Source organism: Lynx canadensis, chromosome D4 (genome assembly GCF_007474595.2).
Source record: "Lynx canadensis isolate LIC74 chromosome D4, mLynCan4.pri.v2, whole genome shotgun sequence".
Taxonomy (NCBI): domain Eukaryota; kingdom Metazoa; phylum Chordata; class Mammalia; order Carnivora; family Felidae; genus Lynx; species Lynx canadensis.
Genome location: NC_044315.2, coordinates 28,860,149 through 28,887,275, shown reverse-complemented (window position 1 = coordinate 28,887,275; position 27,127 = coordinate 28,860,149). Strand labels below are relative to the sequence as shown.

Below are 27,127 nucleotides of genomic sequence, written 5' to 3'. Positions count from 1 at the left end.
GTATCCCTTGGGTAAATTCCTAGCAGTGCTATTGCTGGGTCATAGGGTAGGTCTATTTTTAATTTTCTGAGGAACCTCCACACTGCTTTCCAGAGCGGCTGCACCAATTTGCATTCCCACCAACAGTGCAAGAGGGTTCCCGTTTCTCCACATCCTCTCCAGCATCTATAGTCTCCTGATTTGTTCATTTTGGCCACTCTGACTGGCGTGAGGTGATACCTGAGTGTGGTTTTGATTTGTATTTCCCTGATAAGGAGCGACGCTGAACATCTTTTCATGTGCCTGTTGGCCATTCGGATGTCTTCTTTAGAGAAGTGTCTATTCATGTTTTCTGCCCATTTCTTCACTGGGTTATTTGTTTTTCGGGTGTGGAGTTTGGTGAGCTCTTTATAGATTTTAGATACTAGCCCTTTGTCCGATATGTCATTTGCAAATATCTTTTCCCATTCCGTTGGTTGCCTTTTAGTTTTGTTGGTTGTTTCCTTTGCTGTGCAGAAGCTTTTTATCTTCATAAGGTCCCAGTAATTCACTTTTGCTTTTAATTCTCTTGCCTTTGGGGATGTGTCGAGTAAGAGATTGCTACGGCTGAGGTCAGAGAGGTCTTTTCCTGCTTTCTCCTCTAAGGTTCTGATGGTTTCCTGTCTCACATTTAGGTCCTTTATCCATTTTGAGTTTATTTTTGTAAATGGTGTGAGAAAGTGGTCTAGTTTCAACCTTCTGCATGTTGCTGTCCAGTTCTCCCAGCACCATTTGTTAAAGAGGCTGTCTTTTTTCCATTGGATGTTCTTTCCTGCTTTGTCAAAGATGAGTTGGCCATACGTTTGTGGGTCTAGTTCTGGGGTTTCTATTCTATTCCATTGGTCTGTGTGTCTGTTTTTGTGCCACCCACCCCCTCTTTAAACATCCTCTTAACTTCTTGGGGCACCTGGGTGGCTCAGTCAGTTGCGTGTCCGACTTCGGCTCAGATCATGAGCTCACAGCTCGTGAGTTGGAGCCCCGCGTCAGGCTCTGTGCTGACAGCTCGGAGCCTGGAGCCTGCTTCAGATTCTGTGCCTCCCTCTCTCTCTGCCCCAACCCACTCGCATTCTGTCTCTGACTCTCTCAAAAATAAATAAACATTAAAAAAATTTTTTTTAAAAATCCTCTTAACTTCTTAATACAATTAACTTTTCGGGGTGCCTGGGTGGCTCAGTCGGTTAAGCATCCGACTTCAGCTCAGGTCGTGATCTCGTGGTTTGCGAGTTCAGGCCCCATGTTGGGCTCTGCACTGACAGCTCAGAGCCTGGAGCCTGCTTCAGATTCTCAGATTCTGCCCCTCCCCCGCTCTGTCTCTTTCTCTCAAAAATAAATAATGAAAAAAATTTAAGTTTATAAATTAACTTTTTGAACATTCTTGCCAATTCCAAGTTAATCAAGAGGAAAAGTAGTGTTTCCAGGCTCCAGTTGCTAAAGAGACAGGAGAAGAGTGCCTTTGTGTTCACCAGAGGAGGACAGCAGCAGTGAGAGAAGAGACAGAAACCAGAACAAACCAGGAGAGAGAGTGGGGCTGGCTGTAAGGGCTGTGTCCTTGTGTCCTCCGTCACTCGTTGGGTAAATATTGACCAAGTGTCAGAGGGTCTAGATGACAGTACCTAACATGTGTTGAGTGTTTACTGTAGGTTGAATCATTGGAAACTGACACTACTGAGCCATTTTAGATCTACCAAAATGGCAATTCTCTGTGACTCAACCCAATATATGTGTTCTAAGTGATTTGTACATATTCATCACATTATCCCTCTTACTCATCTATAAAGTAGAAACCATTGTGTTATCATCCCCATGTTAGAGTGAGGAGACCAAAGCTTATTATGCTGTGTACCTCTGTCAAGGTCACTCAGCAAGTGGAAGAGTCAGAACAGGACACAAATCCAGGCACTCTGGCTTCCTAAACCCTAGACTACTCTCTGGGGTTGAGACCTGAAGACTGACAAGCTCTGGAGAGGGTCCAGACCTTCATTCGCAGCTGTTGTTTCTCTAAAATGAGGCAGGACAGACCAGGCTTTGGCCAATAAGGAGCTGGGACCATTGCCTTTCACTCTGTTAAAGTCATAACAAACTTCACAAAGCCCACATATTCAACCACTTCCTTTAGTGGGTCAATCCAATCCTTATCTGCAATCAGAGAAAGCTTTACATCCTATTATTAGAAGCCTTCTCTGAAGTTGTATGGACTCTCCAACCAGTTTTGAATAGCCCCAAATGAGCCACTTAGAGCCCTAGGCCAACCAGGAAGAGGATCCTAAGCTCTTCTAAATTCAGGTGTGGGTTCCTGAAATGGCTTCTAGTCTCTGTCTCTCTGATCATGTGTGATCTCACAGGCTGGGTAATCTTCCCAGAACTCTCATTTTCATTATGTCATTCTTGGAACTGAAAATAGCTCCCCAATGCCTGGATGGTCACGTGCAAACTTTTGAATCTGGCATCTAAGGAACTCCATTACTTAGCCTGTCCTTCCCTGGCCCCCTTCAGTCTCATGGGGTTCCTGATGGCTATCCTTTCCAGGAAGCTCATTCTCACTTTAATGTCCATTTCCACAATTAATTCACTGTTTATGCCTGCCATGCTTTGCTCCTTGAGTTCCCTTCCTTCCAGCTCTTTCCCAGTCTCAATGTTAGCCTTTCTTTCCATCCCAGTTCAAACCTCACATCTTCCCAGCCACCCTTTCTAGCTAAACCTGCCAACAGTAATCTCCCAGTCCTTAGAACTCTGAGGAAGGATACAGCCTAGGGTTTTTCTATCTACTGTCTTCTGACCAATATTTCAACGCTGCAAATAATATAGAAAGAACCTCAGGGACAGAGATCATTGTTGTCTAGGACATTCATTTCTTCAACATTTATTGAGTATCCATTTAGTGCCAAACCCTGTGGTATACAGAGGTGAAGAAGTCCCTGGATTCACAAGGCTCATGACTCAGAAGAAAGTTGCATTAGGTTGGACCATATGAAACTAATGTGTTTGTAGGTTAAAAAGGGTCGATAATTGGCAATATAACATGGCTCATTCTGAATTTAATTATCAAATAACGTAGTAAGATGAGGGACGGAGATACAACCAGAGCATTTAGGGGGTACAGATGAGGGTCACATGCTTATATTGTCAGGAGAGAGCCTGAGACTTTTGGAATGTGGTGATATCTGTGTTGAATCATGATGGTTTGGGGTCATGCAATAAGGGGAGGACATTCTAATAGAGACCACATGAAAACAAGGCAAGGAGGTTAAGAAAGAACAGGCAGACAGTAGATGTTATGGGCTGCATTACATTTCTCCAAAATTTTTATGTTGAAGCCCTAACCCGCCCTACTTCAGAATGCAACTAGATTTAGACACAGGGCCTTTAAAGGGCTAGTTAAGTTAAAATGAGGCATTTGGTTGGTACCCTTTACAAGGAGAGGAGATTAGGACACACAGAGAGACACCAGGAATGCAGGCACACAAAGGAAAGACCATGTGTGGGCTCAGAGAGGAGAGGTTGCAGAAGAAGCCACACCTGCTAACACTTTGATCTTGGACTTCTAGCCTCCAGAAGCATAAGAAATAAATTTCCACATACCAGTCTGTGATATTTTGTTATGGCAGCTCTGGCAAACTAATACTGTAGGGTTCTATATGACCTCAGTGAGGGGGCTGGGGTGAAGCAAAAAATGGCAAGAGAAGGGACTGTAAAAAACAGGTAGGAGTGGTGGCGTGCAGGGCTGTGCCTGCTGTATTAAGGAACTTGGAAGTTTTTCCAGGAGGTGAAGGGAAGCTTTTGGAGAGTTTTATGTAAGGAGGTGGTGGAATTAGAAGGTGTTTCAGGGAAAGCTCCACGGTGGCAGTGAGGAAGGCGGACTTGATGACTAGAGACAGAAAGAACAATTCGGGAGCTGTTGGACTGGTGCCAGCGAGTTAAGTTCTAACCAGGGAGACAGCAGTATTAGGAGTGGAGAAGGGCCCAACTGAGAACACTTGTGAGAGAAGTTGATAGTGATGACTTAAATAACCCTCCCAGGGCAAGGAGGAGAGAGGAGGGAGGAATTGGAAGACCCCCATTTTCGACCTGGGATGAACGTGAGAACCTGAGCCACCACTGATGGGCTCACCACCATAGGAGGTGAGCAGATGGGGCCCATGGGACAGGGTTACCAGTGTGAGATGGCTGTAGGGCCAGCAGGAAAAGAGGATGTCAAGTGGGCAGCTAAGCAGTCACATGTGATCTTTAAGAGAGAGTGGGGCTGGCCTGGGGATGTGTGAGCCTCCAGCACAGAGAGGAGGTATAGTCAGCAGTGCCCATGCCCCACTCACATTCTGTGGGGCCTTTTTATTATCTGTGTGCACATTAGCTCTTGTCCTGCTCTCCATGACTCTGTCAGATGTGGCTCTCTGGTTGCCTGAGGTTCTTCTACCTGTAAACACAAGAGACAGAAGTACCTCGGGATGTACATCTGTCCAAGCAATGAGGACAGGCAAAGGGATGTACACACGCTGAGCCACACCCTGGTGGGGACAACTCTGAGACTGACCCGCACTGCCTCCACAGCAATCCTATGTGACTTGACTTGATATCCTGGCTTGGCCTCCTTTCCTTCTCCTCACTTCTACTTCCCCTCCTGGGAACACTTCCTAATAAATCTCTTCCCCATGAATCTTGTCTCAGGGTCTGCTTCTGGGGAATCCCACCTAAGGCAGGGGGTGTAGATGAGACTACTGCAGAGGGATGAGACTACTCTAAGAGTGGAGCCCCCGAGAAAACAAGAACTCTGAAGAAGGGCCAGAAGAGGTAAGCCAGGCGACTGAGATCCCCAGAAGGCAAGAGTTATCAATAGTATCAAACAAAGCAGAGGAGTTCCAATAATATAAAGACTGGAATACATTTACAGAATCTGGTGATCTTAAGGGCAAAATGGCCTTAGGAAAAAAGTTTCCCTAGACTCATGACCCCAGCCCATGGCCCAAAGTGATGGCAACTTCATTCTCCCTTCATATATGGATCCTCTCCCCCCTTCCCTTCTTCCTTATGGGCAGAAGGTTTAAAGCTCACCTAGGTATATGCAAGTTCTAGACTTGCGTCGATGCACATGCATTTCCACTTCTACCTCTGGAACTAGAAATTTGTCTGTAACTGTATTAAGACTGACAGGTTGCCTTCAGGCATCTGAGAGGTCAGGGAGAAATGGATGTTGATGCATTTATAGAATTGAAGGGAGAACATGGCTGATGGCTTCAGTTTTCCCTGGGGAACAGGAGGCAAGAGAAGAGAGAGCAGGAAAGGTCTGGAATAAACACTGAAGACCATGGGGAAGGGAGCTGCTCAGGAAAGAGTGAACAGATTTGTTCCCAGGCTGTGGGGCTGGTGGAGACTGAGGTGGACACGCTGGGAGTCTTGGCCCCAGGATGGAGGAGCGGCGGAGGCTGAGCCTCGGGGCTGGAGGTGGGTGCGTGACGGCAACAAGGGACTCTGGAAGGACGGGAGCTTTCCCATGAGGCAGCTTTGTGTGGCTACGAGTGGCTGAGTTCCCACATGTGGGTGGGAAAAGACTGCCGTGTTCTTCAAGGATCAGAAATAAAAATTTTGAGAAAAACTTTAAAGGCAAAAGCTTCATGCATACCAGAGGTGTACACATAGACTGATTTCAAAAGTCTTACTGTTTTATTATTTTCTTTTTAATGTTTACTTATTTTTGAGTGAGAGAGAGAGAGAGAGAGAGAGAGAGAGAGAGAAGACAGAGAGCAAGCAGGGAGGAGCAGAGAGAGAGGGAGACAGAATCTGAAGCAGGCTCCAGGCTCTGACCTGTCAGCACAGAGCCCGATGGCAGGGGTCGAACTCACTGTGAGAGCCGCGAGAACCGTTTGATCATGACCTGAGCCAAAGTTGGACGCTTAACCCACCGAGCCACCCAGGTGCCCCCAAAGTCTTACTGTTTTAAATGGAACATCCAGTGTTCAGGTGTCACACAAACCCACAGAACCAACGGCACGGCACGCACACTTCGTCTTGGCTGTGGAGAGCTGCATACGTGGGGTTCCCCCCATTATTATGGGATGTCTTTTCAACCAGGGAATGAGACATTTATGAGGAAAGTAGGAAAAGATATTGGTGTTTCTCTAGAATTATATCGTCTGTGGAGGCAGCAGCTAGGAGAAAGAGCCACATCAGACTCTGGGCCTGTCAGCGCCTTCTCAACATGATATATTTTCACGTTTTTCTCAGCATGAGCTTGACTTTAACAATGAATCCAGAAAAGAGGGGAAGTGATAATAAATCACAAACAATAAAAACCAACAGAGATTTCTCCTGACCCTGCCACTGTAGCTCTTCCGTCCCGCAGACCTGTCAGAGTATACTAACACTCACAGGGTAAAGCTCTTTAGAGAGAGAATGCCAGAATCCAGCAGCACCCCAGGGACCAAAGGCATGGGAGTCTTACAGAAGGCCCTTCGCATCTTCCCTGGCAAGAGTCACGACTGCTGCACAGTCAAGGGTGGGGCGGGGGTGGAAACAACAGGAGAGCAGAGTGGTGGCGGCCAGGCAGAGTAGGACAGCAGTAAGATCAGCTTTGCCTTGTACAGTTCTGTCCAGGGTCAGTGGACAGGTGAGTGGGGGGGGGGGGGAGTCTGGGGAGAGTCGCCGGGCTCTCATCTATGGGAAAAGCATCTTTAATAATTAACAAATGAGAAAAGACATGGAGTGAGTAATGTGACCCCTAGCATTTTGAAACTATGAGCAAATCGTCATGCCACAAGAGCCTGCCGCCACATTACAGGCTCCCCAGCCAAGGAACGCTGAGAAGGAAAACACAGGAACTGTTGTAACCAAATGAAATCTTACAACCAAGTCAATCCAGGACATATCCGATGAGAGCCATGTTCAACACCGGGTGTATGGAAGACACAATTGGGAAACAGTTATAACATTAGCACGTCAGAGCCAAATACAATTTTAGTTTTTCTCTTCTCACTTTGTTAATACTCCAATATCTATAATCAACACAATGTTGAGGTTTTTTTTTCTTCTTATAGCTACTGAAATAATCAGACACATGCACTCATGTGTAAAAGACAAAGATGCTTGGCCCAAGGATACTTTTTTCTTTTAAGTTTTTTAATTTATTTTGAAAAAGAGAGAGAGAATGCAGGGGAAGGGCAGAGAGAGAGAGGGAGGGAGAGAATCGCAAGCAGGCTCCACGCTGTCAGTGCAGAGTCCAGCACGGGGCTCAAACTCACCAACAGTGAGATCATGACCTGAGCCGCAATCAACAGTCAGATGCTTAACCAATTCAGCCACCTAGGCGCCCCTAATGATAATTTTTTTAACCCTAACCTTCGTATCCTTTCATGGTTCAAGATACCTTCAGGGTTTGTTTTTTGTTTTTTGTCTTTTTTTTAAAATGCAACTAAATGCTATACCGAGTTCCTTGAAAGCAGAGAGAGAGAGAGACTAGGGAAAAGAGGGTTGTTTCCATCCCTAGGTTTCAATCTCTGCTCTGCTCTTTATCAGCTGTATGATGTTGGACACCTTAATCTCTCTTTGTGAGCTGTGAGTCATCTAAGTGAAGATGTTGAATAGCCAGCAGGAGGGGTGGGGAAGGGCTGGCATCGGAGCAGAAGGAAATCAGGGAGAGTGTGACACACAGAAGCCAAGTGCAGAAAGTGGTTTTAGAAGGAGGGAGTGGTCAACCATGTTGAAAGCTACTGCAAAGATGAGTAAGAAAAGTTTCCATTTTGTCTGTCAACACCGAGGAATGAGGAACGTAGCAAGACACAAACCAAACTTCTAAATTGTTGTTGGTCCATCATTTCAAGACCATGGGGTATCTTGAAAGAGAGGGAGGAGAAAGATAGCGTCTTTGATTATGGTCTTGTCTTAAGCGATTTCTTTGCATATTAAACCAAAATAAAACCTGAGAACAAATTCTCATAACTCTGATGCTTTTTTTCTTTTTCACTTTCGGTTATTTCTAGGCTCTCCGTTCCCATTTAAGGGAGAATTCCACAGGATGGGAGTAAACTAAACCTAGACTATGTAACTCGGGGCAGGTTCAGAAACATCTCATCTCCACCGTAAGCGCATCTGATAGCCCTGGTTTCTATACTGATGTGCAACAAATCTTCCAAATGCAGCCATTTCATGGTTTGCCTAAATTTAGGCAAACACGATTTCTGAATACTAAGACAAAAACAAATGCCATAATAAGCTTTCCAGCACAAGGGTCTAAATATAGTGTATTTCTTCTCCCAGCTCTATACACACAGGAAAAGCTCTTGGCCCTCAGAGGCTGGGTTGATCACAGCCCCATGGAGTGCAGAGATAAGGCTCTCCTCATGTGTGTGATGACTTCTCTGTGTGCGGTTGGCCTACTTATAAATTGGGAGCACATTTCATCAACTCACATTCATTACGATGCCCCACCCCCCTTCCACACTGATTTCCAGAGTTCCTCTGCTGGCTCCCCACCTTCCTCCAACCTCTTCCCTTGCCGTCCTCTCTCCCTGGTGATTTCAATGTGCTCAGTTTTAAGTATTTATAGTCTGAATGTTCCAATCTTTCCAGTGAGCTGCTGACTTGTAGACCCCACTGAGTTCTCAATATTGAGTATCTATTTGGCATCCCAAACTTAACACATACAAAACTGGGATTTTTATTTTTCCTTCCGGTATCTCGGCTGTCTCACCAAATGGCCTCACCGTCTACCCAGCTGCTCAAGTCAAAAGCCTGGAATCACTCTGGACACTCCCATCTCCCTCTTCTCCACATTCAATGACCAAAGATCTGGCAGCTCCACCACCCAAAGCTGTCTCAAATGGGTCTATTCCTTGCATCTGCCCCCCACCCCCAGGATCTCCTGCATGGATAACTGCGGGTTCTAACCCTTCTCCTTGCCATCCCTCTGCTGCCTGTAGCCCACCCCCCCCACCCCCCAACTGCCAGAGCAGCACTGAAAACACAAGACAGATCATGACCCTTCCCTGCTGCAGGCACTTGGAGTAAGGCTTGCTGACCTGACTCCTGCCTGCCTCTCTCTGCCCATCTGGCCCCACCATCCCTCCGCACCAGCATGTCAGGCCCTTTCCTACTTCAAGCCTTCATGGTCCTCAGAGACACCTTCCCTTCGTGCCACTTCTCAGCATAACTAGCTGTGAATATGACAGAGTCCCGCTAAGTCGAAGCTCCATGAGATCAGGGACGCTGTCCATATCAGTCCCACGGGAGGTATAGCTGTCCCACTGGCTGAGTGCAGAGGTGTACAAACAGTGGTGTTGGGTGGGGGACGCGGGGCTCCTGGCTCTGGCTCTGGCTCTGGCTCTCCTAAACAATGGATGAGTCAGCGGACCGCAGAGGTTTGCGTGCGAGCTGGGGGGATTTGTCTGTGGGAAGAGTGGCCACGCTCAGGCTGCAGTGCTGCTCAAAAGCACCAGCCAGCCTCCCTGGGGTCGGGCTGGGCCCCATGCGTTTCCCTCAGACTTAGCCTCAGTGGACACTCACTGTGGAGTGGGGGTGTTCATTTAAAAACAACAACAACTGAACCGTTTCAGGCCGGCCCTGCTGGGGAGGCGGACTGGCCTTCAGGGTCGTCATCAAAAATGAGGGGCTATTGCTGGATGGCTGCTTTCCCACCTGTCAGACTGAGGATTCCACATGCTTGGCTCTAGCAGGATGAAAGCTTCTGTTGTCATAGCAATCGTGGCATTCCTAGGGCCTAGGCTTCGGGTTTCAGAATAACAACTATTTAGAGAAGTGAAGGAAATGAGCAAAGCAGAGAGGGGCAAAAACGGAAAAAGCGCAAGAAGTAATCCTACAAGTAAGTGCTACAAGTCACACTCTGAAAACAAAACTCAGGAGCTAGGAGTAGAATCTTCCCCAGGCACGGGAGCGGCCTCCTGCTGGGAAGACGGGAAACAAAAGGCCCCATTGACACAAACATCTGTTATTACTAAACACTTAGGAATCAAGTTTTTCCTAAAGTTTTTTTTTTTTTTTTTTGGCTTTTATTATTTATTTATTTATTTATTTATTTATTTACTTATTATTTTGTCAGGTCATCAGACCCCAACCTTGTCTGAGTCCTCAGCCACCACATAAAGTGACTCTTAGAATGTCAAATGAAGAATTTGGTCCTGGAAACGGCCTTGTGTTAGTTTTTTCCTGGCCAGAGACACCAGGAAAATGTCAGAAGGCAAAGCCCTGAAAGACGCAAAACACAACAATCACATCCCTGGGATGGGGAGGGTGGTGGTGACCTAACCCAATTTGATTTAAAAAGGAAACGCAGCAGATTTCACAGATGGCCAGGAGGTGGCTGGAAGGAGAGAAGGAAGGAGGTGGCAGGCAGAGGATGAGAAGGTAAAGAGATCACCTGGTGCTTTACCTCAACACCTGCATCTCCTCCGGGGAGTTCCGCACCTCGTCCTGGAGACGACACCAGCGTAGACAAGCCTTCAGCTCCTGCTGCTCCTGGGCCTCGTGGGGGTCCAGCTGCTTGGGCCACAGACACACAAACACATGTGCACAAAACACGGTCACTGTTGTCCTTGTGTGGGTCACAGCCGCCCAAAGCAGCAGCTTGCTCAGTTTCAGGGTGATGGTCTCTCCACCGTGCCTTGTGCCCCACCAGAAAAGTCAGAGGGCAGAGGGGGTCTGGCGGGTCCTCAAAGAGCCAGCTGCTCACTCTTCTGCTGGTGACAGAGCTGGGCCTGGCTGTTTGGAAGGCGCCCCCTGGTCCTAGACCCACCCTTCACACAACCCTGGCCCCAAGAGAGCAGGCTTCCCTAGGGGGCCATTTCCACTCTGATTCCATCCAGACCTTTCCTGCTTTGTCTTTCTGCACAGGGTGGGGCAGGTCCCCTCCATTTACCTCCTACTTTTCCCAGCCCTCAGTTTTGTTAAGGGCTGTTTACAGTGGAGCCTGCTAATGCAGCCCAGATGATTCTGTCTGCATATAACCAGAAAGAGTGTACTGCCTGGACTGAGTCTGGGGGAGGGGAGCACCATCACTCCCTGCCCTGCTAGTGAGAATCGGGCGGCTGTCACTGGGCTCATAAGGCCCTGCGGCTAAAGTCTCTGTAAGGGAGGGCAGCAGAACATCCACTAGGGAGGGAAATGTCAGTATCAACAGGCATTTCTGGAAACTAAAGAGCCTTAATGGTTCATTCAACAGATATTTACTGAGTCTCTGCCAGGCCCTGGGTACATTACGGACACAGCCTGTACTCCAGGAAGACTGATAAGAACACCAGCCATTAGAGTGCAGTCATGGTAGAGGTTAAGGAAGAATCTAGATGCCCTCTGGCCAGCCAGGTGAGTCAGAAGGCTTTCCTGAGGAGGTGCTGGGGCCTGTGCTAATCCCCAGGGACAGGAGGAGTCAGCCAGGGGAGGAGGAATTTCAGGCAGAGGGAAAGCATGTGCAAGGTTCATGGGGCCTAGAAAGAGTGTGATGTGTTTACAGAATGGTGAAGGATATGGTCAGGCTGGGAGCACACTATTATTGGGGAGGGACAGAGGTGCCAAGTAGCCAGCAGAGGCCAGATGATCAATAGGTTCTGTGTGCTCTGTTGCTATGGAAAATTCGTATGTTGAAGCCCTAACCCCCAATGTGACTCTATTTGGAGATGGGACCTTTAAGTAGGTAATTAAGGTTAATGAGGTTATTAGGATGGGCCCTAGTCCAACAGGAATGGGGTCCTTACAAGTAGACGAAGACACGCCAGAGCTCTCTCTCCACATGTGCAGAGGAGAGGCCATGGAAGGACATAGTGAGAGGTGACCATCACCAAGCTAGGAGAGAAAGGTCTCCCCAGAACTCAAGCCTATCAGCACATTGACCTTGGATTTTTAGCCTCCAGAACTATGAGAAAACAAGTGTTGTTTAAGCCTCCCAGTCTGTGGCATTGTGTTATGGCAGCCTGAGCTAAGACACCTGTGAAGGAGTTTAGATTTTTATCAGGGTTGATGACAAGTTATATGATACAATCTTGCAGCTAACTCAATTCACTTCTCCCTATGGAATGCCACTTTCTATCTCCTCATTCAGTGACTTCCCCCTCCCCACTTTGCCCTGCTTGCTAATGTTCAGTGCTGCACAGCACAGTCATTTGGGCAGCCAAGTGGCCAGTGTGCCTCATGACCTCTCCCCTGGTGACATCCACTGCTGGCCAGGAGAGTCCTGTGAGCCGGTGCACCCTTCCCTGCCCCAAAGAGCCCTCCTCTCATGCTTGGGAGGTCTGCTGCACACACTCAGACCTCCCTTCAAGGAAGGAGCTACAGTGATCCACGTGCTCTGGAAATGTTTCCAAACTTTGTGCTAAAATCCAGAATGGCCACTTTATTTCAGACCAAAGTGTTTTCACATATAGAAGAGTTATTGCCCAGAGAGTAAAGGATGATGAGGTGGGTTGTCTCCTGCACCAGGTTAAGGGGAAAGGAGGGATAAAGAAACCTCAACTCCTGCTTTCCCTTTGAGGCCCATGTCAGAAGTCACCTCCTCCAAGAAGACTTTCTGGATCAGCTCAGACCTGACCTCTCCCACCTTTGAAGCCATACAATATTCGGTGTTTACCTCTCTCTTCTAACTTATTGTCTACTGTGTGCTTTTCTTATCTTCACAGTTCAACTATGACCTCTTTCAGAGCAGGGTTGTGTCTTACCCATCTTATTGTCTTTATAGGTCTAACACAGATGGACACACAGAAGGTATGCAGCTGTGAGATGAGGCCAGACTGGCTTCATGTCTTTGCTAGTGGAGATGGACATATTCAGGGCAGTAAGAGGCAGGACCTATGCAATGAGACTCAGGCGTGATCCCTTGGAACTATGGGCAGGGGCAAAGCCAAAGGAGGAGCGCTTTGTGGGGATGGAGATGATGAACAGAGAGATCATCATTACATGCCTGAAATAAATTTCACACTTATCAAGAATAGCACAAATCTGATTGTCTCAGGACAGAAGCACCTGAGAAAAGGGATGCTGATAGAGGCTCATTGATATTAGCCTATTTAATCCTTGCTAAATGTCTACTGTGCGTCAGATGGTGGAAAATACAAAGAGAAAGAGAGCAGAAAAGGAGAACTGGTATTTCTTGCACAAGCTCCATGTGTCATTCATAATTTTCCCATTCACAGTGCAAATGTTTATTCTTATACCCATTTTCCAAATGAGGAAACTGAGGCTCAGGGAGGCTACATAAATTACCCACACTTACAGAGCTGGTGAACAGCAGAGGTGGGATTCCACACCTGGTCTGACTCCAAACCCAGCCACCTTTCCCAAACCTGCCACGTGGCTGCTCTTCACTGTGTGGCAGGGGACACAGGGTGCATGCTGCAGGCCAAGGGGCAGAGAGGGTGGGAGGGCGAGTAAGATGTAGCTCCATTCGGGAAGAGGTCACAGTCTAGTCACGAGGTTCGAGGGAAAAAGAAAAAAGTGAGGGAAAAGAGGCAGGTACCAAATACTGGGGGGAGTTCAAAGCTTCTAGAAGAGTAAGTATTGAATTGGGAGTGGACTGATCAGTCTGGGCTATTCAGCGTAGGTGATCTTGAGCTGGTTAGTGAAAAATAAACAGGATTTCAACAGGCAGAAGGAACTTGAACAAAACCACACAGGTATGCACAAACTTGAAGATTTCAGAAAATGTTAACTAGTCCAGTAAGCGTGTAAGGGGTGGGGATGGCAGGGAAGAGAAGTGACCAAATATTCGGAACTAAAACATAAGCAGGAACAAGTTTAGCTGCCATATCCTCATTAGCACTGGCATCCAATTCTTTAAAGCAGAGGTTGTAAACTGGGAAAGTGTTTCCCATACCTCTGGGTATGTTTGCTTGGCATAGTATTCTTTAAATTACTAAATTTCACATAAAAATCCAGATTGAGAACTTCCTTTAAACAACTACGAGTCCAGGCTCCCCCGAGCCCTCCCGTCCACACGATGACAATTGGCCCTCACTGATGCGCAGCTCCCAGTTGGCCTGAGTCCTCACCCCTCCCTAACCTATTACACCAGCCGCGTTTCAGTCTTCATTAGTTGCCAGCAGACATCTGAGATGACAACTCCCGATTTAAATTTTTATCTTATTAGTAAAGAACCAAAACCATACACAGTCAACATCACCACAACCACAACCACAAGGGAGTGCCTGGGTATGCCACAGCCTGACCTTTGCTCCTAGTCTTTGCTCAAATGTCCACTATCAGAGAGCCCTCTAGTGCCTTCTAAAACTCAGCTTCCCACCACTCTCTCCGGCTTCATCTGCCTTCCAGTCCTCACCACCTGACGTGTTACAGATGTGTTTGTCTGTTTCCCCATTCTCTCTCCTATCCCTGCATTGAGAACCCCCAGGGCTCAGGGACTTTTCTCTGTTTACACAGCTCTCTCCCCAGCAAGCAGCACAGTCCTGGTGCACAATAAGCCCTCTACATATCTGTTGAATGAACAGATGCCTGTGAAGAGAATCTGACTCTGGGTGGGGAAATGCTTAGGGTCACTGTAAACCTACCTGCTGTGCTTTGGCCCAGAACACATCTTCCAAGTGAGTGGCGAACCCTTCGCTCAGCCACTCCTCCGTCCAGTCCCGGGCCCCGATGGCTAGGCCAAACCAGGCATGAGCGATTTCATGGCAGAGACGGGTCCCACAGAGATGGCTGTTTCCCGTCAAGACGCTCTGAGAGAGGAAGATGATGTGTGGGCTGTGGATAATGGGGGAGAAAACACACAGAGTCTTGTTAGAGCCTGCCCTCGTGGTTGCCCCATGGGGCGGCTTTCTCAGCCTGGCGAGCCTGTTATTATCATGTGCATGCCAGATCATGACGGATAGCCTTGCAGCTTAGATGCTTTCAGAAACAAATAAAGTGGCAGTTTACGTTTCTGGCAGCGGTTCAGGTGGCCGTTTGTGCCAAGCAGTCGTCTCCGTCACCCAACGGCTATTACCTGTAATGAGTAACCTGCACCAAAGTTTTATGCCGAAGAAATTACAAGGCAATGGAAGCATTTACTCTGAAATCTGGACTGTAAAAGAAGAGCAGGTGTGAGACTGTGAAGCCCATGCTGTCAAGAGAGTGATCAAAGAAGCCCCTTCAGCCAAAAATCTGAGCAGCTTACACGCAAATTGAGAAGTCATGCAGAAGGACAGGAAAGGCCGAGAAGAATGGAACCAAAAATTTTCCATTTCGGACTGGGGCTGGTTATGGAGTTAACACACTAACAGGTGCCGTGGATGGGTGAGGTTTCTGAGAGACTCAGATGAAGGCCCAGTCTCTGTAAGGCAAAGATTTTCAAAGGTATCATCTCCTATCTGTAGCTGCTTATACATTCACATGACATAACAAAATTAGGCAGGGGGTGGGGGGAGCCAACACACCCAGGTGTGCAAACGGCCCCAGGGCTGGCCCCAGCTGGGGAGATTTATCTAATCTCATTTTCCATACCTTGTTTTAAAACCCCAAATACCATGATTAGATTGCATAGACAAATGGGAGGAAGGGAGGCTGAAAAAAAGAAGAGGCAGATAGAAAACCTCCTCTGCTTCCACCTTCCACATTTTTCATTTATCCAGGACTTGTTTACACTTTTATTAATGAAGAATTTGCCTTAAAAAAAAAAAAATCCCTCCTCCTTCATTTGAACAAGAACAGTTGGGAAACCTCCCAAATTAAGAAACTGTACACACGGGTTCCCTCCTTCAAAAGCCATTTGTTTGCTACCACGCCGGCTCTGCACAAGCCGGGACTGCTCGCAGATTTGTCCTCCGCCCCCACGGCCACCAGTAGAGAAAACCCCACCTGTATTTCCCTTGCACAACATCTCCCATTCAGCTCGGAGAGCTCCACCGAAATCGTAGGAGCCACGTGTGCCAAAATAGACAGCTTTCATGTGAAATAATAACAGGGCAAGCACGCAAATGAAGTGTCTGCCAGGCCCTCAGCAGAGTCCACCAGAAACCCCAGGAATTAAAACGTGTGGTTGGGGCATTTAGGATGCGGCGGGTGGGGGAGGGGGGCAATGCAGCAGCCACCAGCAGTAGTTCAGAGGACAAAGTCAGAAAACAAAAAAGGAAGGCAGGGAAGAAGGGAGGACAGGAGGGCCGATGGAAGCAAGGGAGGAAGGAACTGACAGGCACAGGAGCTAACCTTCTTACTGAGAAAGTCACCCCATAGAGAAGACAAACTGTGAAACCTGGCATTTTCGAGTAAATGACCCCTTGCTCTGGCATGTGCAGCGCTACAAAGGAAAGCCACAGAAATGTACCAAGTAAATAACATTCCAGACATACTGCTGGCAGCGCTTGGCCCTTTTGGCTAAAACAAAACAGAAGTAACTGCAGGCCTTGTAAACAGGCTCAAAGAGGAGTCTGCATCGGAAGGGTCTGCTGGCCAGAGACACAGACGGTGCGCACGTAGTTACGGAGACTGGACGACTGACCCGTCCACTCAACCCACGAAGGTTACACAAGCTGATGACTGTGAAGTCATGGCCAGACTGTCCACGAAGAAAACGCCTGCCCCGTCCTCGGTGATGGCTCCCTGTTCTGTCCCAACGTGGAAGTCCAGCCAAGGCCCATTTATGCAAATATCAAAGTCTAGGGAGCCTGAAGGAATGCACAAAAGCAGCTGCGTGGGGGGTGAGGGGTGGCTGTGCGCTTTCCTGCCCTTTAATCTTTTCCCTCCAACGGCCTTTGTTGTCTCCGCCAGACCTCCCTCCCCACCTGCCAGTGCTCTGGAGACTCCACCCGGCCTGGCCTCCGTGCGCGTCTTGGCCGGGCTCAGGACGGACCGGCGTGGCTGGAATCCTACGTTCCCACTTCCCATCCCCAGGCCCTTCTTCCTAGCCAGGAATATATGGATTTCCTACTGTCTTCGGAGAAAGATCAAAGCTTAAACATCCTCCTGGGTCGGAAGGAAGGGTGTTTCATTTGATATAAGTGACCCTATTATCAGTGGAAAACATGACCTTCTCCCTGAAAAGCAATTTTCCAGTTGAGAACCAGACCCCAAATCCTCCTGCAGTGGAGTCTGCACTCTGAGCTTGGCTTTTTACCTGTGGGCGACTCTGGGGTGGTATTTCCCTATGAAGAAAATGGCTTCTTTCTTAAAACTAAATTAAAAACATGGATTAAAAATGGAGTAAGGTTTTGATAATCTTTCTCAAGGGTTATTAACAAAATTCTGACACAAAAGGACCAATAGAATTTACTTTTAAGGAGAATTTCCTCCTCTCGACCCTAAATGTCAGAATTGCTCATGTTACGTACGATTTTTACCCTGTTGTTTTTTTTTCAACAGTGAGTGAGGAAAAGTATAATGCTCTTAAACTCACTTTAAGGAGTAATATTAAATACTCCTTTACCGGCAGATAATCTACTTCCTGCCCACCTTCAAAACAGGATGGATGTTTAGAATTTTCTACTTCTACCTTAACCTTGATTTATAAGTTTCACCCCTGGGCTCCTCACACATTCCCGCATTCTCAGAACCTTATTCATGGTCCTAATCAGCCAGTGGGTCATCCGTCTTCACTCTGACAAGGCCCATTTGAAAACAGGTTGTCTTGTTTCCCCCTAAAAAGGCCTGTGTCAGCTGCCTCTACAATATGCCAAATTGTCGATTCATCACTGCAAAGGATGAAGATAATCACTTCAATGATATCTTCATCCTAAAAACTGTTTTCTTTTTAAATTCACAGAGTTTATCACTTTTCCCAAATAAGAGATGGGCAGAAAAGTAATACTTCCAACTCTCAAAAAGCAGAAGCCTCCTGGGTTGTATCATAAATTCTCCCTTGCTACAAGTGGTCGGAGGAGGACAGGGGGCAGAGGAGGGGGGCGGCACAGAGCGACAGCAGGACACGTGTTCCCATTCTTTCCCAGGAGACCACCAGCGGGGCTGCTCCCGACAGAGGCCACGTGGTGGTGGATGTCTGCTGCCTTGCCCCTCGAGATTAAAAATATCATTTCTGGCCTGAAAACAGCTTCCCAGGACTGTTCCTAAAAGCTACCTCTCCATCCAGATTAGAAGGCTGTGTCTGTTAATGTAAAACATGCTTCTAGCAGAGGAGGAAGGAGTGCCTTCATTACTCTCAAGAGCTGCTCCAATCCTTCGGGAGGAATTCAATTTGGAACGGAAATGGAGAATTTCATCAGATCTTAAGCAGGGGCTGGTGTGTGATTTATTTCAGCTTTGTCCAGAGAGACGTGACCAGCGTGGCCCATCTTGCTGCCCAGGGAGAGGTACAGCACTTAGGGGCTCCAGCTCCACGTTGCCGCCCAGCGGGTCAGAGCAGGCTGCGGGTGGGACCGGGACAGGAAATGGCTTTTGGTTAAGGCCACCCCTCCCATCATACTGGAGCTGATCCCAATTCCCCCGGGGTGGGGGGGTGGGGGGAGGAGGAGCAGATTCACTTTTTCTACAGATCCTTGGGAGGGGCATCCAGGAAACAGATTTATACTCTTCGAGCTTGAACTTTTTAGCGGTTCAGTTTTTCACAATCTCAACAATACGTGGACTCCAATGTCCCATTATGGGGAGGAAGGAAGAAACCAGGAAAGAGGCTCTTTTCCCTGCAAAGTCAACCTGGATAGTTTTAAGGGTCTCATAATCATGTGAAAGCAGCTTTTGCTTGCATGACTTAATTACTTGCTAATTTAATTTGGACAGCTAAAAGTAAATTCGTAGTAGCCTGGGGCAATCTGCAAGGGAGACCAAATCTTAGTTACCACTCCCTAAGATTCAGAATGTGTTTTCTCTTTCATCCTTAAGGTTAGCGTGATACATGTCAAGCACTTCAACCAATGTGTTTACAAACAAAAATGCTCAATCTGGAGATCCTCTTCTCTGCAATGAAATCCTGTAGTCCCTATCTCTGGCATGCAGTCTGATGTAGGGGAGGCATCTGTGGTCCCAAAGGCAAAGGGGTGGCCCAGATGACCTGGAGAGCCCCTGCTCCCATCTGGCTCCGAGACTGCTCAGTAAGAACTAGTTATGCTTCATTTGCCCCATCTGGCATCCCACTGTGGTCACACAAGGTAGTCTTTACACTGGAGCTGTACGAGATGAGGGAATGTTCTTTCAGGGATATGGCACTTTCAGGAGCTTGAGGTAGAAACCAGCTCTAAAACCTTGAAGAAAACCTACTACATCTGATCAACACTGAGATCTAGGTTTGGGAGAAAAGGCTAACATTAGCATAAGTTTTCCTTTAAAAATTCTGAATAGCAAACAGGTGGCAAAACATCTACTCATTTTCCTAAATGAATTCAGGTTTTTAAGGTTTTATTTATTTATTTTGAGAGAGAGAGGGAGAGGGAGAGAGAAAGAATCCTAAGCAGACTCTGATGTCAGCGCAGAGCCTGATATGGGGCTCGAACTTATGAACTGTGAGATCATGAAATGAGCCAAAACGAAGAGTCAGATGCTCAACCAACTGAGCCACCCAGGCACCCCTACCTAAATGGATTTTGGCTGAAACTACCAACATAACTACAGCAGAGAGTGACTAAGAGAATCCCCAGGCCACATTCCAGAGGCTTCTACCAAAAGCAAATCTTCCTTCTAAAGATTCATATTGCTTGAGTGCTTGCTATGTGCTGGGCACTATATGATATATATATATCATCTCATCTGATCTATCTCATGACCTCAGGAGATAGATTTTATTATTATCCCCATTTTACAGATTCTAAAAGTGAGGTAGAAAAAGGTAAAGTGACTAGCTGAAGGTCACATAGCAAGCAAGTAATGGAGTATTTCTATTCATACAGTCTTGACCCTGAAGCCTTACTCTGTCCAACTCTGCCCAGGGTCATTTGGTTTAGATCTGCAACTTCTGGGCTCCCATCCCTCTGTGCTAGCTCAAGCCCAGTGGTGCAATAATGTCCTTGATGGAGCCCCATCTTCAGAGTCCACCCAAGGGAAGCCACCAGCCATGCCCTGGGACCTCTGTTCCCTAAATGTATGTCACAGCCAGAACCGGCCAGGGTTACCAGACTTTTGATCGGTAGACCTTCAGCCTCTTCCTTGTAGGAAAGCAGGTGAGGATGGAAGGGATGGGGGCAAAGCGAGAAAAACATTACCACTCCACTTCTGATGCCTTCAAAGGGCCTAAATTCCTGAATGTAGCACCTCATTCTTTCTAACCCTGTCCTATGCCAGGAGTCCCTCATGGACCACCACAAGGGGATGCTTAGACAAGCAGGTGCAAAGGTGCTTAGGCCCGTCCCTAGGAGGCCAGGAACACGCCAGACTCTCCCTGCCTTCTATCTCCCACCCATTTTTGCTAACTCCTGATGTTCCTTTTCCTAGATAGATTTTATTTTTTAGAGCTGTCTTAGGTTCAAAACTTAGGTTCTGCAAAACGGAGCAGCAGGGAACAGAGAGTTCTATATACCCCTCTGCCCACAAATGTATAACCTCCCCTACTATCAACATCCCCCACCAAAATGGTGCATTTGTTATTGTAATTGATGAATCTACCTTGATGCATCATTTTCACAGTCTACAGTTTACATTAGTTTCACTGTTGGTGTGGGGCATTTTCTATGGGTTTGGACAAATGTATGACATGTGACCACCATTATAGCATCACACAGAGTAGGTTCACTGCCTGCAACAATCCTCTGAAATTTTTTTCAAGAAGAGATGGTTTAAAGCAGGTCGCAAGCTCAAAGGTTTACAGGAGCCAAGAACATAATACAATGAGGGATGCAGAGATGGGGGAAATGGATAAAAAGACAAGGGGAGTAGACAAAAAGATGGGAGGAGCACACAAGGAGACAGAGAAATAGACAAGGAGAGGGGGAAGGAGTCAAGGAGAGGGGGAAACAGATCAAATGAGAAAAGCAGATTACAAAAGGAAGGAGGAAATAGACAACAAGATGGGAAGCAAATAACAAGATGAAGGAAGTAGATTAGAGGGTGATAATAATATAGGGAAACAGGTAACTACAAGATGGAAGTAGAAAACAATAGGGGGAAATAGGCAGCAATTTTTTCAAACCCCAGGTCAAAGCAAATAAACCTATGGACAGGGGCTACAATCTTTCTCCTCTCTGGTTTAAAGCAGTAACCTTAGGTGAAGAAGCTCATGGTTTCATTGCACACTGAGGTGTGCATCCTACCAGGGTTCAGTATGGGGCTCATGGAAGACAGAGAAAGGCTCAATAGCTGAGCACAGATGACAGCTGGGAGGAGAGATGGGGTTCCAAGTGAGGCACAAGGAGGGAAAAAGGGTTGGCGCTGGGGACACCAAAACATTTTTGCCCGCTTCACAACTTTGTTTAGTGTTGGCCTTGGCCTCTTGCTAATGGGAAAAATCATAGCATGGCAGCAACAAAACGCAGAGACCACCTCTCGTTCTAGCAAACACAAAGACCACTTCCGACTTGAGAAAACAGAGATTGTCTTTAGCAGAGTGCTTAGCTGTCAAAAGCAGAGCAATAGACACCGTACTCCTGCACCGCTGGCCAATCAGTCCATTGGGAATGCTGTCTAGACCTCAGCCCTGAACGAAAAGTGGAGCCAGTGCTAGCAATGAGCTATCAGGAGTTGGCTACATCTAACTGGGGCTACCCTGCCTGAGGAAGGCGGTGGCGGTTGGTATCTCGTGGTTATGCTGATCTAAAAAGCTAAATAAAGCCACAAGTGAAGCTTAAGAATCATAGGTAGAACTAGTATTTGAATTATCCAACCAGATTTGGACTCCTTTCCTTCTGAATCCTAATGTGCAATGTCTACCTAAGGAGTCTTTGGATTTTCACAGACAAAAACAAAGAAAGAGTTTTTTTTTTTTTTTTAAGTTTATTTATTTATTTTGAGAGAGACAGGGAGAGAGCACATGAGCTCGGGTGGGGCAGAGAGAAGGACAGAGAAGACCCCAAGCAGACCCCCTGCTATCAGTGCAGAGCCCCACGTGGGCTCAGACCGTGAGATCATGGCCAGAGCCAAAACCAAGAGTCGAACACTTAACCAACTAAGCCACCCAGGTGCCCCAAGAAACAGGTTTTTTTTGAAGTTACTGAACACTCTGATGTTTTGGACACCGGGGACCTACCCATACCAAAACTACATGAACAATATTTATTGTAGCTGAGCATGTCTTTTGAAATCACTAAATTACTTATGAACCAAGAGCTGTGTTCTGCAGGATCTGGAGAACTCTCCTGGTAAGTAATTATCAATTAAAACATGTTGGCAGCCTCCACTAAAGCACACGGATGACAAAATGTGATTCCACTCCTTCACCCCCTGCTCCTGTCCTCCCCAACCAGGGTGATGATGTTTGTTCCCATAAAAAGAGCTAATAAAATTAGCTTCCCCTGTGATACAGGGGAAATTTTATTTAATAAAACAATGCATTTTGCTTCATTCTCATATTAGCAACAAAATGGCGCAACTCAGCACCATAATACCTCATCCAGTCGGTTTTTGCTGCGTGTACAGGTCTGTCATTCGTGGCCAGGTGGAAGCCTGGAAAGCTGCTTCGATGAAGGAATATGTTCAGGCAGTTTGCACCACCCTCAGTAAGAACCACGTGGTTATGGGTTTCCCTTGAAATATGGTGTGAGCACTCTTTGGATCCACAAACCACGTCCTCCCATGTTCCTTGTCTAGAGAAAGAAATTGCGGGAATTTCCCCAAGAGTACTTAGAAATTTAACTGGGGTGGAGGGGAGGTCATCAGTTGCTTCCACCACTGAGAGGCACTATGGGAATCTGAAACCTCAAGATGTACTTAGGAATATGTTTAAGTGCTGTGCAGGGGGCTGATGAAAGCATACAGGGGGCAAAAAGGTGGGTCTGGACAGCGATAGGCCTGAACACAGCAGGGTGCTGCAAACTGACAGAATGACTCCTGGAAGCAGATCTGTGCAGAAGGCACAGGGTCCTCCTGCCAGACAGCCACACTGTCAGCTAGCTTCCAAAGCACTAGGGTACTCTGTGTAGGAACAAGCACCAGAGCTACCTTAGGGTATGAGGTAACAGACTCAGATCTCTAACTAAATCAAAGGTAGATCCAGGAAGACAGAATTAAAGGAAGCTGAGTTCAAGTACTCCCTGCTGGTTGGTCCAATGGTGATGGTGGTAGTGGAGAAAAATGAGAGGAAAAACAAAATAATGATGATGGTAAACTCTGAAGACCTTGCTTACTCTCACCCAGGCATGGTTCTAAATACTTTACATTCACTAACCTGTTCAATTCTAACAATCCCATGAGGGAGATATTACTATCCCCCATTTTACACACAAATAAACCAAGCCACAAAGAAGTTACATCGCTGGTCCAAGATCCCATAGCAGATGTCAAATCTGACTCAAACACAGGCAGCCTGGCTTATGTATGTGTTTTGCTTGATCAACACCAGTGTGTTTCAGAATCATCCAGAGGTAGGGTTGCTAGATAAATACAAGACACCCAGTTAAATGTGGATTTCAGATAAACAATGAATAATTTTTTAGGGTATGTCATGCCCCGTGCATTATCTGCTAAACCTGGCAACCCTACCTGGAGGGCTCGTTAGAATAGATCATTGGGCCCCCACCTCCAGAGTCTGACTCACAGGCCTGGTTGGGGTCTGAGATTCTACATTTCTATGAGTTCCCAGGTGATGCTGATGTTGCTGGTCCAGGGATCACACTCGGAGAGCCACTGATTTACATTGTGGTGGCTGTATTGCTCTAATTAAAAAAAAAAAAAAAAAAAAAAAAAAAAAAAATCCACCGTCAAAGTTTCTAAGTGGGAATATTTCACCTTGAGATCCAGATTTTCTAATTATACTGAAAATTTGAAAGATTTGGCCACACTAGACCCATATTCCCATGTAGCAACTGCAGCTGAATAGCAGGTGACCCTTTGAGTGGGAGCCTGGGCCCTCAGACCCCAGCTCCCCACCACTCCTTTCTGTCTCCCCACCACTGGCTGAGTCCACTTGTGTGTTTTTTCTCCCCCTTTCTTACAGCAGGATTAAGGGCAAAGTGAAATATTTCTTCTACCTGCGTCTCTATTAAAAGTAGGCAGAGAAGACGAAGTGTTCTAGGGAATCCTCTGCCATGCACTCATTTTCATCTGCTGCCTCACTCCTTATAAGCATGTGGATTTAATCTCTTAGTTTTTCATGAAACATTCTACTGTCAAACTTGTTGGTGTCTATAAAACAGTTTAGCAGACTCTTGCTTCGTGGAGAGGACAAAGACACAAACTCCTGCCTCGCTCAAGCCATTCACTACAAATTCCATATTACTAAGAGTGGAATTAATCAGGTTGATTGTATTTTTGAAATCCAAACACAGTTTCAATTATTACTAGTCACTAATGGCTTATAATGAAGGCAGAGCTTGTTAGCTAAGCAAACAACTGGCATGTTTGTTTAAAGTGTAAATAGAAGGGAAATTCATGAATTAAATGAATGAATTCGCTGATTGTTCTCTTTAGGCTGTAAAAGAGCATTCAGCTGCCACAATATATATCACCACCTTTGCTGAAAGGATTAGCCTGCTCAAGTTGTCTTTATCCGGTCAGGGATCTTCTTAGTAATTGCTCACGAAGTAAATGTCTCTCTGAGTTTTTGAAAGTACTCATCTGCATCAGTAAGTGCCATTAAGGACAAGGGATCACCTGACTGTTGGAGGTTCATAAATAACTTTGCTTTTAAGAACAATAGCCATATTCCCTAATCTTTATTTGACTCCACAAATAGACTAACAGCATGCTTGAGGATATAAACAGACAATATGCCTCATATTTTCCAGGGTGGTCCTAGAAAGTATGGGGCAGAGGGTCATTCTCAGAGGTTTTGAACTTAACAGCATTTCCCTTTAAAAGGTAATAAAGTGCACCAGAAACGAAAAATAAACAAATAAAAGGTTTCACTCTTCAGTCTTCTGGTTTTTAACTAAGCTTTTCATTTAACAGAAAAGACAACTCACACTGGTACACACGAAGAGGGGTTCTCTTCTTTCCTATAACAAGACGTCCGGAAGAGGGTGGTTGCTGGGGTTGGTTCAGTGACTCAGCAATGCCAGTCAGAGCTCTAGATCTTTCTATCATCCCATTCTGCCAGCCATCCTTCCTATTTTCACTTTCGTCCTCACACCAGCCATCTCATGGTCTCAAGTTGGCTACCGCAGCTCCAGGCATCACATTCATGTTCAACATAAAACAAAAAGGCAGGAGAAAAGGGGTGCTGTGCCAGCAATATCTATTGCTTTCATCAAGAAAGCAAAACTTGCTCCAGAAAGCCCAGAGCAGATTTCCTCTCACTGGTTACCCAAGGCTGTAAAGCAGCATGGGGAAGAGTCTCTTTGGCTTTTTCTGATTCCATGGCAGAGGTGGGCAGGAAGAAGGGGTTTGCATATAGGTGTAGGGCCAGCCACAGCACCCGAGTTCAGCCATCCTTCTCATAGATGTTAAAGAGCCACTCCTTGGGTCTCTTAGAATGCAAATACTTCCAGAAGAGCTACTGTGCTAAAAGAATTCACCCTTAAGTGTTAGTAATGTATCTCATATTTTTCTAGACAGGAGGCAGTTTGAACGCAGGGACTGCAGGATGGGCAAGAGTATGTACTTCAAGGCCATATTCTACCTATTTCCCAACTTACCCTGATGCTGGCTGACATCTGGACTCTTATTTTACCTTCTTATCCTCCACAGAAGACTGAAACCCATTCAAGCTAAAGGTAATGCTATCTATATATTATGGTGGTTTTTAAGAACACAAGCTTTGGGGACAGAGCCATGGGTTTAACTCATGGTTCTCCTATTTACCAGCTGCAAAACTGTATCAGTTTCCTGTTGCTGCTATAACAAATCACTACAAATTTAGAGGCTTAAAACAACACAAATCTCCATTTTACCATTCTTCAGGTCAGAAGTCTGACATGGGTCTCACTGCTTTTAGAAGTCAGGACATTGGGCCTTGTGTGTGTCAGGAGGGAGGTGACTGGAAGGAGGAGGGGCATGGGTTCTTCTGGGGCATTGGTCGCATTCCGCTTCTTGATCAGGGTGCTAGTTACAAAGCTATACTCAGTTTGTGAACGCTCGATGAGCTGTACACTTAAGCTGTGCACTTTTCTGCAATGTGTTGTCCTTCAGTGAAAGGTTAAAAACAAGCAGACAAATATCTTGGGGGGAGCTGTCTCCATTTTCTTCTCGGAAAAATCAAGGCAAAGATTAAGCCAGAGTCCCATCAGTAGGGACAGGAACGAGACCAGAGACTGGGAAGCCTTCCCCTAGTTCTTTGAGCTGAATGTAGTCCAGGCCAGTTTCCAACACTAATTATGTATATACTTTAAATCTCTTGAGAAAACGTTGTTTTTTTTTTTTTAATTTCTTTTGCCATAGAGTCACATTTCTATTGCAAGTAAAAGGTACCTTGTATCCTTCAGACACACCTGTAAAAACAGAACTGATACTGCCATATATCCATGTCTGCTTCATTTTCTTTCAGACACACTGGAAAACATGCCACAATAATAAGCCCCTTTTCCATCCTGGCCAGCTGGAAAATTACGTTATGATTGAAATGACATCATACAGCTATGACACTCAGCCAGCGGCCGCTCTGAGAAATCTGGGTGAGGCAGTGACAGCATGGATGTGAACGCCACTCGCAATGAATCCCACCTTTTATTAGCAAGTGACTTTTTTATTGCCATGACATTTTGAAAATGAAACTGTGGCAGCCACACTGTCGGAGGCCATTGATCACCCAACGTCCCCTATCGCCACAACTAACCACACTAGCCAAACAAGACAAGAACGGGACTAGGAGAAAGTTCGTTTTAAATAACTAGTTCCAAAGGCAAAAGACCAGGGGCTGAGGCCAGGCCCGCAGTGACTCTTAGGGGGTGGGTTAGCATTCCCTCTACTGCTATCAATTGTTTCTCAAGTGACCTCCAGTAGTAGTCATCATAATAATAGCATAAGGAGTAGCAGTAGTAGTAGAACCTACACTAACATCCTTCGATGTAGAATACTGACATTTATGTAACGTAACACTCCAAGCAAAACCCAGCATGCTGATTAGGCAAATAAAAACAGGACAAGGCCCTGACTCTCCTCCATCTTTACAACTTTTGGGACGAACCACATGAAACTGCTGATATTTGACCATTCTCAATGTCCAAAG

General features: G+C 46.4%; 1 protein-coding gene across 9 annotated transcripts in view; it reads right to left on the bottom strand.

Annotated features, from left to right (window-relative positions):
* The window catches only part of LOC115500058 (aminopeptidase O (putative)), a 346,654-nt gene that overhangs the window by 141,426 nt on the left and 178,101 nt on the right, over positions 1–27,127 (bottom strand). For all 9 annotated transcript variants that reach the window (XR_003964365.1, XR_003964363.1, XR_003964362.1 and 6 more), the window contains exons 6-7: positions 14,511–14,700; positions 10,391–10,497 (exon numbers count right to left, since the gene is read on the bottom strand). Coding sequence is in view for 4 of the 9 variants with exons in the window: in XM_030294374.2 (XP_030150234.1) it covers positions 10,391–10,497; positions 14,511–14,700 (297 nt within the window). In the remaining 5 variants the exon portion in view is untranslated. The remainder of the gene's footprint in view (positions 1–10,390; positions 10,498–14,510; positions 14,701–27,127) is intronic.